We start from the raw sequence: 12,981 nt of genomic DNA, 5'->3' as shown, positions 1-12,981 counted from the left end.
TGCTTTAAATGTATGATTATCACTTACTAATTCTGGCCACAACTTTATTTCCTAACACTGATGGCAGGGCTGTAGTATAGATTATCCTAACCCACCATTCTTACAATTACACAGCAGCATTAGGGTGCAGGCTGCATTGCAGAATATGTAAGCGCTCTTTTGTAATTGTAATTACAAGTTGCTTTTAAGGCTATGGGGTGTATTCTGACCATCTTTTGAAGTAAAGCTGGATTTCTTCTTTCCATTATAACTTGTCCCCTTTTCTACTGTATTTCCATGTACCCTTCTGCTTCATATATTACCGGCTTATTTCCAATCGTCCTTTAGGTCCAGAGAAACAGAAAGAAATACGAGATGGAGCTGAAGGAAGACGACGATAAGAAAAAGCCATCGGCCTTCCAGCGAGGCCGGCGTTCCCGGCGATCTGCATACGCCTTCTCTCACGCCCAAGGCTACGCTGACCTTATTGCATCTGGGCGGAGCTTTCGACGGCGCCCACAGGCACATGGTGGACCTCAAGAGAGCATCAGGGAGATTCCCCGGAGAGAGGCCGAAAACATCTGAAGGGACGGGTCTGAGCGTGAGACGGAGCAAAACTGCAGTAGGGGGAGCTGTAAATATTTGGGAGTGCAAGGAGCACTTAGTTATTCTATTGCAGATTAAGAACATTTTTCCCTTTGGGATATTCTGAGCATGCCAGAAGGGACTAAAAGAAAATGAGCCCTCCTGACGTTTCTTAAATGAAACTCTGCTAAATTGTTTTTCACTCCTGTCTGTGACCTAGACTCCCCGCCTCCAGATGCACCTCTATGCACAAACTTTGCTGAAATACTAAAGCGAAAAAAGCTCACCGAAAACGACCGTCGTTATGAGGTCTAAGGTCACGCAGCATCTGTGTGACTGATAATGTTATTTAACTCAGGATTTTAAAAGTAAGAGTCTTATTTTTAGTCAGTTTATCCCTGCTAAGTCTTTCTGTACTGTAACACTAATATAATGATTTTGATTTTGAGTTTTAGCCTTGTGTCTACAGCACACTTGACATATTAGTGTTTTCGTTAAAAGTATAAGAATAATATTTCAGGTAATTAATCTGTACTGCATGAAGTCAGGCTGAAGCATCAGTTAGTTTGATTTCCATCCGTTGATCTCCAAAGATTTTCCTTCACATTAAGCTAGTGGGCTAAAGTTAAACAAGTCAAGATATCATCTTTTTAATATTTTATTCTACATAATAGTGGGACGTTACTATGCTAGGCAATGCAGGGTGGTCAGATGTTATAAAGTGTGTCTTAATTTAACAGTGAGATGTGAATGGTGATCTTTTCTCCTCTGCTGCATCAAACCAGGTATACTTAGAGTAATCACTAAATTAAGGTACTTCATGCTTGAAATCTTTTAAATACCTCTTTCCAAGTTGGATCCTTGTTTTGTTCGGTGCCTTACATAAAAAAACAAAAACAAAAAAAACACACTTTCCTCCTCCAACAATCTTCAGAGCTTACTTCAGAAATAGAGCAAGGGTTTGTCGGTTTATCTTCATACGTTCCTTTCCGTTTTTACAAATTATTCCAAGTTAACTTACATGTTCTTTAGGTTCAAACAGGAGAATTGTCTTAGTGTGAGTACACATGTGTGTATGTGTATGTTTGTTTCATTTTGTTTACAATCAACCCAAAGAAAATGTCTTTTTTTTCCAGTCCTCTAATCAGGTTTAGAATATTGAGGAGCCAAGACTGATGATAGTTCCTGTTCTGACTGTTACTGTATCTTTTCATGCTAGTGTTACTGTCTACAGATGATGTCTTTTTATTCCTGAATGAATGGAACAGTCGATCAGGACTGCTGTGAAGTACCAGCAGCAGTATGGTCTTTGATGTATGATGGTGTTTTATCATGTGGTTGTTAATAAAAGCCAAGGGCACATTTAGCAATCTGAAATGTGTCTTTATTTTTATTTTAATTTTAGTATTACCTACCTCTTGTTTTCTCTGTGCTCCTCTTTTCTGCAGTCTCTCACCCTCCCAAACTGGTCAAAAACAGATCCCTGCCAGTACTTCAACTTTGTTCTCATAAAGGTGTCTTCCTGGTAGAAGTGCTTTCTTATAAGAGAGATAATGTATAAGCAATATTTTTAGTCCGAGCTCTGTTGAGCTGAGTATTCCTTTAACCTTAACTAGTAATGACTTAATGAATTTATTCACAAATAAAATAATAAGCTCACAAATCTATCATTACATACAGCAACCTTCAATACTACTGATATTTATTTAGTGTCTCTCCGACTGAGCTTTCTGAGCGAACTTCAATCATTACGTCCCCCAAACAGTCAACACGTCTGTTAGAACCCATTCCTTCATAAGTGCTCAAAGAAATCCTACCACTAAGTGGTCATGTTTAAGAAGCAATAATCTCTCTGTTAATGGGCAATGTACCACAGCCCTTTATAAGGCAGTAATTAAACCATGACTTGAGAAGCCAGCAGTTGACACAGCTCTTAGCTAATTATCGATACATCTCCAACCTTCCTGTCATCTCAAAAATTCTTGAAAGAGTAGTTGTCAAACAGCTAACAGATCATCTTCAGATGAATGGCTTATTTGAAGAGTTTCAGAGCTCCTCACAGTGCTCTCTGTGCTCGTCCTGCTAGACCTCAGCGATTAGACCATGCTGTCAGTTTAAGGTGGTTTGACTCCTACCTAATAGACTCCTATTTGTTCCTGGAAATGGAGAGTCTTCTTGACACACTGTTAAATATGCAGTTCCAAAGGATTTGGTGCTAGAACAGGTTCTGTTTACATTATACATGCTTTCCTTAGGCAGTATCATTTTAAGGGATAATATACATTTTCACTGCTATACAAGGATCCCCAGCTTAGTCAAACTGCAGGAATGTCATAAAGATCTTGATGACCTATATATTCTTGCTGCTAAATTCAGATAAAACTGAGGTTATTGTATTCTATCTCTTTTGCAAGGGCAGGTCTGTCCAGTCTGAGCATCGCCTTTAATATGGACATTCTGAAGTGTATAGGTGCACTTCTGCCACTGACAAAGCTACGTCCAGATGAACAGAATCAACTTTTTGGGATTTTCTTACTGGGATGATTGAGCATGCATCAAGCTGTAGGTGCAGGTTGTAGTTTACACAGGTCACACTCCCCTCACATTCCCTCATTCTCTTCAGAATCCCAACCAACGTCTGATGAGATGGTGCCTTTTTCTTCAGCCATATAATCTGGATGTTCAGCATATAAAGGTGCACGCAATGTTTTGGCTGATGCACTATCGAGGGCTGTGTCTCAGTAATATTCTTTTCAATTTGTTGGTAAAGTGTTAACTTCTTTCTGCTTCCATATGCTACTTTAGGAAGAAATGGGGCTGAGATGAAGGAAGTTCAAAAGTTTAAATGAGCTTTGTAGATGGCTAGCTAAGCCATATTTTTATGGGTGGGAGTGTGTTTTGGGTTAGATTGTTAAAGTATCTAGCTGCACCTGAGAGGTAGGAGTGACAGGAGTATATCATCGTTCACACACACTGTCTCTGGGAGGCTGTTTGCCAACATGTTTTTGTTGCATGCCTCTTTTTACAACATATTGCACATACCTTTACAAGCATACATGCTGGGTATTTCATACTTACTTACCATTACTCATTACTTCTATGGTTACAATGGTTACATACATTTATTCAATGCAATCATTTTTTGAAAAGGATATTATTTAAGGAGGGAAATGTCCTCAGTTTCACCTTCATGAAATCTTTTGGTGGTTATTTACATTTGTATTCATATATTAGTCTTTAAAATTTTACACAAGTAAATGGGAAAGTCACTTTTTATTCCTGCTTTCAAACATTTTAACGTAGAGCTTATTTAAAAATCCTTTAGCTTTGTTATTTTGGAATATTATACAAAGATTTTTGGATAAAATACATGAACCGATTTGAGAAATAAGAAGAGATTCATGCGTGATTGTTTTTAAGTGCGAATAACAACAAGATTGAAGGTTAATCTTGAATAAGCAATAAGTTATGGTCCATGAGCCTTTAATCTGTTTCTTTCACACACTCATACTTTCACTCAGATCAAATGTTTCAGTTCAGACGGACACTGATCTGTGTAACACAGGGAAATAAGCTTCCTGCTTTCCAAACAAACACTCCCACTCGGTCCACATGTTTCCTGTTCCTATTCTTAGATCTACAAGTTTACAGACGGGTGTAACCAGCATGGTGTGCACGTAAACCCCATTCAGTGCATGTGAACAGAAGGAATGAGAGTCAGTTTTGTTTCTTTGTATGACAAAAGTGAAACTATTTCACAATCATAGTCTCTGACCGGTGAAATGGCGCAGGGAGGAATTCAGTGAAACCAGGACAAACTCTGCTGTTCGATCTGTTTGGATCACCTCAAGGATCTGCTGACTATTCCCTGTGGACACGACTACTATATGAACTGTATTCAAATCCACTGGGATAAAGAGGATCAGAAGGAAACCCACAGCTGTCCTCAGTGGAGACAGACCTTTGCACCGAGGCCTGATCTGGGGAAAAACACCATGTTGGGAGAGTCAGTGGAGGACCTGAAGAAGACTTCAGTCAGCGCTTCTACTGAACTTGAAGATGTGAGCTGTGATGTCTGCACTGAGAGAAAGGTGAAAGCTGTCAAGTCCTGTCTGCAGTGTCTGGTCTCTTACTGTGAGCAGCACCTCCAGCCTCACTATGAATCCCTTGCCTTTGAAAAACACAAACTGGTGGACCCCTGTCAGAAGCTTGATGACCATGTCTGCTCTCATCACAATGAAGTTATAAAGATTTTCTGCCGCACTGATCAGCAGTGTATCTGTTGTTTGTGCTCCAAGGATGAACATGAAGGCCACGACACAGTTTCAGCTTTAACAGAAAGGAAAGAGAAACAGACAGAGCTCGGGGTGAGTCAGCAAAACATCCAGCAGAGAATTAAAGAAAAGGAAAAAGACATGAAGGTGCTTCAGCAGGAGGTGGAGGCAATCAATCAGTCTGCTGATAAAGCTGTGCGAGACAATGAGAAGGTCTTCAATGATCTTATCCAACTCATCAAAAAAAGAAGCTCCAATCTGAAGCAGCAGATCAGATCTAAGCAGAAAAATGAGTTGAACAGAGTCGGGGAGCTTCAGGAGAAGCTGCAGCAGGAGCTCGCTGAACTGAAGAGGAAGGGGGCAGAGCTGGAACAGCTGTCAGGCACACAAGATCACATCCACTTCCTACACAGTTACCCTCTTCTGTCGTCTCTAAGTGAATCCACAAACTCGCTCAGTATCAATATTCGCTCACCGTGTTACTTTGATGATGTAACAGCAGCTGTATCAGAGGTCAGAAAGAAACTCGAGAATACTATTAAACTTGAGTGGACCAAGATCTCACTTAAAGTGACCAGTGCGGATTTTTTACTCCTACCGGAGCCAGAACCCAAGACCAGAGCGGACTTCTTGCAGTATTCACGTCAAATCACACTGGATCTAAACACTGCACACCCACAGCTGATATTATCTGAAGGCAACAGAATAGCTAGATTGACGATAAAAAAACAGCTGTATCCTGATCATCCAGACAGATTCACTCAAAGGCAGCAGGTTCTGAGCAGAGAGAGCCTGACTGGACGTTGCTACTGGGAGGTGGAGATGGGACCAGCTAGTGCTACAGTTGCAGTCACATACAAGGACATTAGCAGAACAGGAGATGAAAGTGAATTTGGATGCAATGACAGATCTTGGGCTTTAGAAAATTCTGTTGAATTTATTCACAACAGCATGAGCAACACCATCTCGGGTCCTCGGTCTTCCAGAATTGGAGTGTACCTGGATCACAGTGCAGGTGTTCTGTCTTTCTACTGGATCTCTAAAACCATGACTCTCCTCCACAGAGTCCAGACCACATTCAGTCAGCCGCTCTACGCTGGACTCAGCGTTTATGGTTGTGGTAATTCTCTGAAATTGTGTGAACTCACATAGATGGGCAGGAGAAAGAGTAACTGTGTCACTCTGTGTAGTGTTATTTTACGATGCACCTACTGTAATCAGTCGTTTCTTACTGTAGATTTTACCAGGATACAATAAAAGCTTTACACTATAATACTGTGAGCAGCTGGTTGCCATTCAAATGTTATTTTAAAAGTCTTAGTGTTGACATAATTTATTGCAGCTATTGTCCACATATATAGCTGCAGAACCAGTCAAAGGTTGAATACAGTCATAGTGGGGAAGACTATTTAATTTTTTTTTTTAGTTATTTTCTATGTTTTATACCAGGAGTATAAAAGATGACCCCATTACGAACGAACAACACGTGGAGCTTTTTATGCCATGCTGTGCAGAAAAGTGTCCCTACTACCAAATATGCTACGTTTGGGATAAATCAACAGTCCAGTAAGAGGAAAATTAAACCACAAATGAACCTTTATAGACACCCAATGAGTGATCAAGATGATTAGAAATTTCCCTTTAAACTATCTCTCCACCACCACTGATGTTCTGTTAGGAATTTTACTTGTTTAGAACAAATTTGCAAAAGCTTGTTTTATGTATTATTATTATAATTAAACTTGACCAAACCAATGATTGGTACTGTATCTGTTAGGGTGTTTACTTAATATCTGTGAATCGGGGTTTTGTTTCCTCATTTGTAAACTAATATTTTTTAGTGTTCACTCTTCCTCGTCTCTCCAGTGTTTCTTTTTCTGCCTTTGCTTTGCTGATCTGTGCTTCTTTTCTCAGTTCTAATTATTTCATATTTCATAAACCTTCCCTGAGGATTTCTGATTTGTCTACTCTGGACAATTTCCCTCTATTATTATTGTCTGCCTGGCTCTTATTGATTGATTTGTTTGCTCTGCTGTGCACACACTTGTGTTTTTCCTTGTTAGTCTATTACTTATTTTTCCTTTTAGGCCTTTTTATCTTCTTAGTAATGCACATTACTCTGAGTGTTGGAAATACTTCTTCTTTTTGTTCTTTTCAGCCTTTTCTTCCACATTGGGTTCTCATTTTGCAAAAACATGGGGTACACTTGCACTACTACATTAAGATTGAGTAAATTAGGTTTGCTCAATTTAATGTAACTTTAAGTTATTTGTTTGTGAAATATCTTAAAAATACTGCTGATGGAAATAATATACAGTGCACAGCTGTTGTTCCTGTGGGAAACCTGACTAGGGATTTGGTTTTCTTTAACATAAATAAACTTTGTATTATTGGAATGCGTATAATCTTTTCTCTGTTTGTGTTCCTGTTCCTGTTGATGTTCATTAAAGTGTTTTGAAAGGGTAAAAGCTGTAAATTAAAAACAGCAGGAGAGCAAATGTGCATCGGTAAGGCCTGATTAACTTTGAAGCTGATTTAAGTAGTTAAAGGCATTAAATATGTACATTAAATGAATAAACATCCAACATGACACAGACGTGGAGGATTCCTCAACAATTAGAAGTTTTATCAGGTTCGTCCAAAGAAAAGAAAGAATCTTAATGCTGAAATAAAGGACGTGATTGACAATGGGACTGCAGAGCCATCTAGTTCTAGCTCAGTGTTTGCTTTCAGACTTTAGATAGTGAAGACTGACTTACACATATGGAAGGTTGTCTCATTCTGGTAGAGGCTGTAAAGTCCATCAGTAAATTTAATTTAATGAATGCCACAAATCTCATTGTTTACTAGAGTCTGGATTTACTGTATGAGTTATGAGTGTTATGATGCACCTGACGCAGCATGATATATGACCTTTTATCTGACCTTTCAAGGAAATGTTAAAAGCCTTATAATAGTCCTGAGATTAATGTTAAATTACAAAATTCAAGAATTCAGGAGATCACTAAAATCCGAGAAAGAGGCAACAGTGTTAACATCTTCTTTGCTGTGAATAGAAACGGAGCTTGAGTTCAAAACTAGTCATCTATAAATAAATCAAAAATACATCTAATATAACTTATACTTTTAAAGGCCACTCGGAAGAAGATATAACATTTAAAAGATGAAGTAAAATGTTAATATTTTGAAAATGAATGGATGCATAAATGAATGAATGAATTGTGTTGGTGAACAAAATCGCAGATAGCAGATTTTAAGTGAAAATAATGAACTGTGAGGTACAAGTGTACCTCACCCACACAGTAACTGCTAGTTCTATAAGTTTGGAAGTGGCATCTGTTCAATCACAAGATTAATCTTTAATCATCTTTAACTCATGATACAATTAAATCGCTGCAGTTCAGTCACAGATAAGCTAAGTTGCTAAGCTTGTGCTCTTACTCTCAAACACACACTCTTGACAAACTTTGATGAGGAAGGAATTAGCCCCTCCCCCCTCCTTCCTGTTATATAGAAAAGTCACTCCCATTCAGTTCAGGTGTTTCCTGTTCCTGCCCTGTTCACAGATCTGCAAGTTTACAGATGCGTGTAACCAACATGCTGTGCTCTGACACGCCAGTCAGTGCATGTTAGCAGCTGAAATGAAATAACTGCAGCTCAGCCATGTTTTTCTGGTAAGATAAAAGTGAAACTATTTCACAATCACATTCTCAGAGGTGAAATGGCGCAGCGAGGAATCCAAATGAACCAGGACAAACTCTGCTGTGACTATTCCCTGTGGACACAACTACTGTATGAACTGTATTCAAATCCACTGGGATGAAGAGGATCGGAAGAACATCCACAGCTGCCTTCAGTGCAGACAGACCTTTGCACCGAGGCCTGCTCTGGGGAAAAACACCATGTTGGCAGAATTAGTAGAGGAGCTGGAGAAGACTGGACAAACTGCTCCTGCTAATCACTGCTATGCTGGACCTGAAGATGTGAGCTGTGATGTCTGCACTGATAGAAAGCTGAAAGCTGTCAAGTCCTGTCTGCAGTGTCTGGTCTCTTACTGTGAGCAGCACCTCCAGCCTCACTATGAATCCCCCGCCTTTAGGAAACACAAGCTGGTGGACCCCTCCCAGAAGCTTCAGGACAATATCTGCTCTCATCACAATGAAGCTATGAAGATTTTCTGTCGCACTGATCAGCAGTGTATCTGTTATTTGTGCTCCATGGATGAACATAAAGGTCACGACACAGTTTCAGCTGCAAAAGAAATGAGTGAGAAGCAGAGAGAGCTCGAGGTGTGTCAGGAGAAAATCCAGCAGAAAATTAAGGACCAAGTTAAACACATGCGGGTTCTTCAGCAGAAAATGAAGGCCATCAGTCAATCTGCAGATAAAGCTGTGAGGGACAGTGAGATGATCTTCACAGAGCTTATCCGCCTCATAGAAAAAAGAAGCTCTGATGTAAAGCAGCAGATCAGATCTAAGCAAAAAAAGGAGGTGAGTCGACTTACAGAGCTTCAAGAGAAGTTAAGGCAGGAGACTGTTGATCTGCAACAGAAGAAATCTGAGTTGGAACAACTCTGTCACATGCAGGATTGCATCACCTTTCTACAAAAGTATTCCTCACTGTCAAGCTTGACTTTCAGCGAGGAGCCACCCAGCATCAGTATTCACCCTCTGTGTAACTTTGATGATGTGACAGCTTCTCTGTCAGAAATCAGGGAAAAGATGCAGGACATACTCAAAGGACAATGGACCAAGCTATCAGCAACAGTGAGTGAGTGTAATGAGTTACCATCACAAAGAGAACACACAATTAGAGAGGAATTCTTAAAATATTCGCAACATATCACACTGGTTCCAAACACAGAAAGCACGATTTTAATATCTGATAGCAAGAAAAAAGCAAGTATTACACGAAGTGGACTTTTTATGAAACTGGACATGTTAATAGAATTAGAATCTCCAGAAAGAAGAAAAATGTCTCATTTTTGTGTCCTAAGTAAAGAGTGTTTGACTGGCCGGTGTTACTGGGAGGTGACGTGGTCTGGGACTGTTGCAGTAGCAGTCACAAACAGACCACCAGTATATGGATTTGGGAATGATGACACATCTTGGGCGCTATACTGTATAAAAAATGAATTTGAATTTAGACATGACAACATCAGAACTCACATCTCCACATGTCAGTCCTCCACTATCGGAGTGTATCTGGACCACAGTGCAGGTACTCTGTCCTTCTACAGTGTTTCCGACCACATGACTCTCCTCCACAGGGTCCAGGCCACATTCACTCAGCCGCTCTATGCAGGATTTTTTGTTGGTTGTGGATCTGTAGTTGAGCTCAAGTAGACAGGAGTCATTAGATGAGATCGTAAAGATTAGTTTCTTATTTTGGACTAATTAAGTTTTTTGTTAAACACACTCACTTATGTCATGTTGAAGTTTATAAATTGGATGTAAACTGTAAAATATAATAACATAGAAACATGTGATTTTCTAGCGCTAGCCCCCGTGCTCCACAGCTCTCTGTCTGTAATTAAAAATTTTTCACTTTTATATATGCATTTCCTTTATTTAAGTTTCAAATATGATGGTGCCCTGAAGTGAAAGAGGTCTGAAAATTTCTGGTCAAACTGAAATGTAAACAAAGGAATAACAAACTCCCTAAATATGTGAATTTCATCCATCAGTCCATTCAGAGCTGCAAGGCTGTCACAGGTCAAAACATGTCTTTGTCATAGCCATCATGGAAGACACTGTCACCGATAACGGCAGTTATAAGTGAGATATGTGTTTTTGGTATCTTACATTATTTTGTTCATATTTCATTGATTTGTACATATATTTCTTTTGACAAAGTGTTTAAGGTTTATAAATGCATGTTTGTGTCTTGACCTGAGTGTAACCAGTGAAAGCAGGCGGCAGCCTGCGTTTAAATAAAGCAGTACTGTTTGCACCCTCTTGATGTCACTGCATGACAGCATTTGTCTCTCTCAGCTTTGCTTTCATTATAATTCTGACTTCAGTGAAGAATCAGCGCCACCAGTGAGAACAGCCAGCATTATTAATATTTTCACATATATTACTGCATCTTTTTGTGATTGAGAGGTTTAAAGATTTTTTAGTAGTAGTTTAACTTTGCACAAGCTTTGACACGTTTGGTATATGTTTAACTATGACAATAACATTATTAAATTATTCTTTCACAACATTTTCCAGTCACAATCACTTCTTCATTAGAAGACCTTCAAAAATATAAATATTTTGTTGTTTATTGTGTTTTAATCTTAATTAAAATGAGAATTCCAATAGTGACAAACATAAAAACTGATGTTTTCTGCGGACATAAAACTATTTATAAACTTCAGTGCTGTACTGCTGCATAGACGTTTTCTGATTGTTTTCTTCATTTACTTGTCTTGTCTTTCAAACTAGAGTTGACTTTACTAATTTTATTGATCTAACTGTTAATATTATTATTAGTATTGTTGTTGTTGTTGTTACAGGATTCTTGCTTCCTTTTCATTCCAGTCTATGGTAAAAAAAAAAAAAACTTTTTTAATGGCTCTGTTTCTGTTCATCATATATTTTATACATCATTATATTGTCTCCTTCATCTTTTATCTATGACACATATTCCAAAATGTTCGAATGTAATTTTTTTTTATTTTCAGCAATTTTTATGCAAAGCTGCAATTTTCTGTGTTTCTTTGGGTTTTAAGTGTCTGCCTGATGTTTTCACCTGCAGTACACTGTTAGACATGATTGACTGTAAAAATTTAGCATGTCGTGATTAGAAAACTTACATTAAAATTAAAGCCTGTAATGTCAAAAAATATGCATACTGAATATTTCCAGGGTCATAAATACAGCTCACCTCAGGAAGGCGCCAGTCACTAAAAAAACTAAACAAAACAAAAACTAAAAATTGTACGGGAAGCAGACTGACAAATTTGTGATAGCAGATATGTTATGCTTGTATCATCAATACAGTCAACTGACTGGCCTGAAACCTACATTTATTCAAGGGAAAAATAAGTGAAATACATAACAAAATGTGTAAGTGATTTTACAGCAAGGAATACAGAAAATGTTTTGCCGTAGACACACTGAGGAATGAGGTTAATCGTGACTGTAATGCTGCATTATGTGCATTTTCTTTTATTACCGTGACATGACAAGTGCAGACTATAAAGTGCATTAAAAGCATTATTACAGCAGTATGTCTGGTATATATTTTCAAAGAAACAATCTGTTCAACTAAACTTTAAATAAAGTTATTAGAAAGACCAACAGCAACATTAAGGCTTAGCTTTGGCCTTCGAAGGTATCAAATAAGTTGAGAGAAAAAAAGCAGCCACTCAGCTGTATCATGATTTATATTAACGTTTAAAACAGTCCTTCATGAATGACCAGGCTCCATCGGACTTTTAAAAGTTGAAATTTGATTCGATTCATCTCTACAACCAATCAAATTACCGCTGTAACTACGTCAACAGCATGTTAATTCATCTTTTTTTGGCCGCTATCTCTCAGTCTCTCTGTCAAATCTGCATCAGTTCCACATCAGAGGCCTCCAGGCGGACGCAGATAATGCTCTCCATATTTACAGTGGCAGGAGGATTGGGAGGTTTTTGACTAGATCCCATTTGTGTGAACCTATTAGTGCCGAGCGCTCTGAGCTCCCTCTGATACGCCTCTGAGATTAGGCAATGGTATTACTGTAAGAGGATCGACTCGCCTCGAGGTGAGGGCCGAATATACAGAGAGAGAGAGCGAGAGAGAGAGAGAGGAACACACACAAAGACGGGAACATGCTCACACAGATAGGACCACACACTCCCCAGGAAAAGAAAAAAAATCAGGATCTGGCAGTGAGAGCAGAAAAAAGAGAGGGAGGAACACACACACACATTTTAAAATAATGAACTGAAACCAAGGGCCCGCACTGATAACAAGGTGCATGACGATCCTCAATTTTAAGATGCTAAATTTCCAGTGATCACTCTCCTGAACACTGATAAGTGTAACTGAGCAACTATTTGGAGGAGGAGATCTAACATGATTGTCTCAATATCAACTAAATCTAATCAGTCACATGCACGCTGCAGGTTTAATCTGCAATTAAGCTTATGGCACTTTTAATA

General features: G+C 38.8%; 3 protein-coding genes across 3 annotated transcripts in view; all 3 read left to right on the top strand.

The window, feature by feature from the left end:
• atp8b1 (ATPase phospholipid transporting 8B1) overlaps window positions 1–1,941 on the top strand; it is a 35,621-nt gene extending 33,680 nt beyond the window's left edge. The window contains exon 30 of the mRNA XM_019361315.2: window positions 328–1,941. Within this exon, the coding sequence (XP_019216860.1) occupies window positions 328–564 (237 nt within the window). The 3' untranslated portion in view covers window positions 565–1,941. The remainder of the gene's footprint in view (window positions 1–327) is intronic.
• Window positions 1,942–4,217: 2,276 nt separating this feature from the next.
• LOC102082926 (tripartite motif-containing protein 16) lies at window positions 4,218–7,243 on the top strand. Its single transcript, XM_005470490.4, has one exon. It carries the CDS (start codon window positions 4,452–4,454, stop codon window positions 5,988–5,990), a length of 1,539 nt encoding a protein of 512 aa, XP_005470547.2. The 5' UTR covers window positions 4,218–4,451; the 3' UTR covers window positions 5,991–7,243.
• A 1,148-nt stretch (window positions 7,244–8,391) lies between these two features.
• On the top strand, window positions 8,392–10,817 carry LOC100694032 (tripartite motif-containing protein 16). The gene has a single exon (XM_025908928.1). It carries the CDS (start codon window positions 8,633–8,635, stop codon window positions 10,181–10,183), a length of 1,551 nt encoding a protein of 516 aa, XP_025764713.1. The 5' UTR covers window positions 8,392–8,632; the 3' UTR covers window positions 10,184–10,817.
• Window positions 10,818–12,981: the final 2,164 nt, after the last annotated feature.

Source organism: Oreochromis niloticus, linkage group LG7 (assembly GCF_001858045.2).
Source record: "Oreochromis niloticus isolate F11D_XX linkage group LG7, O_niloticus_UMD_NMBU, whole genome shotgun sequence".
NCBI lineage: Eukaryota > Metazoa > Chordata > Actinopteri > Cichliformes > Cichlidae > Oreochromis > Oreochromis niloticus.
Note: the sequence above shows the minus strand (reverse complement) of the source record. Positions and strands in the feature narration are given on the sequence as shown.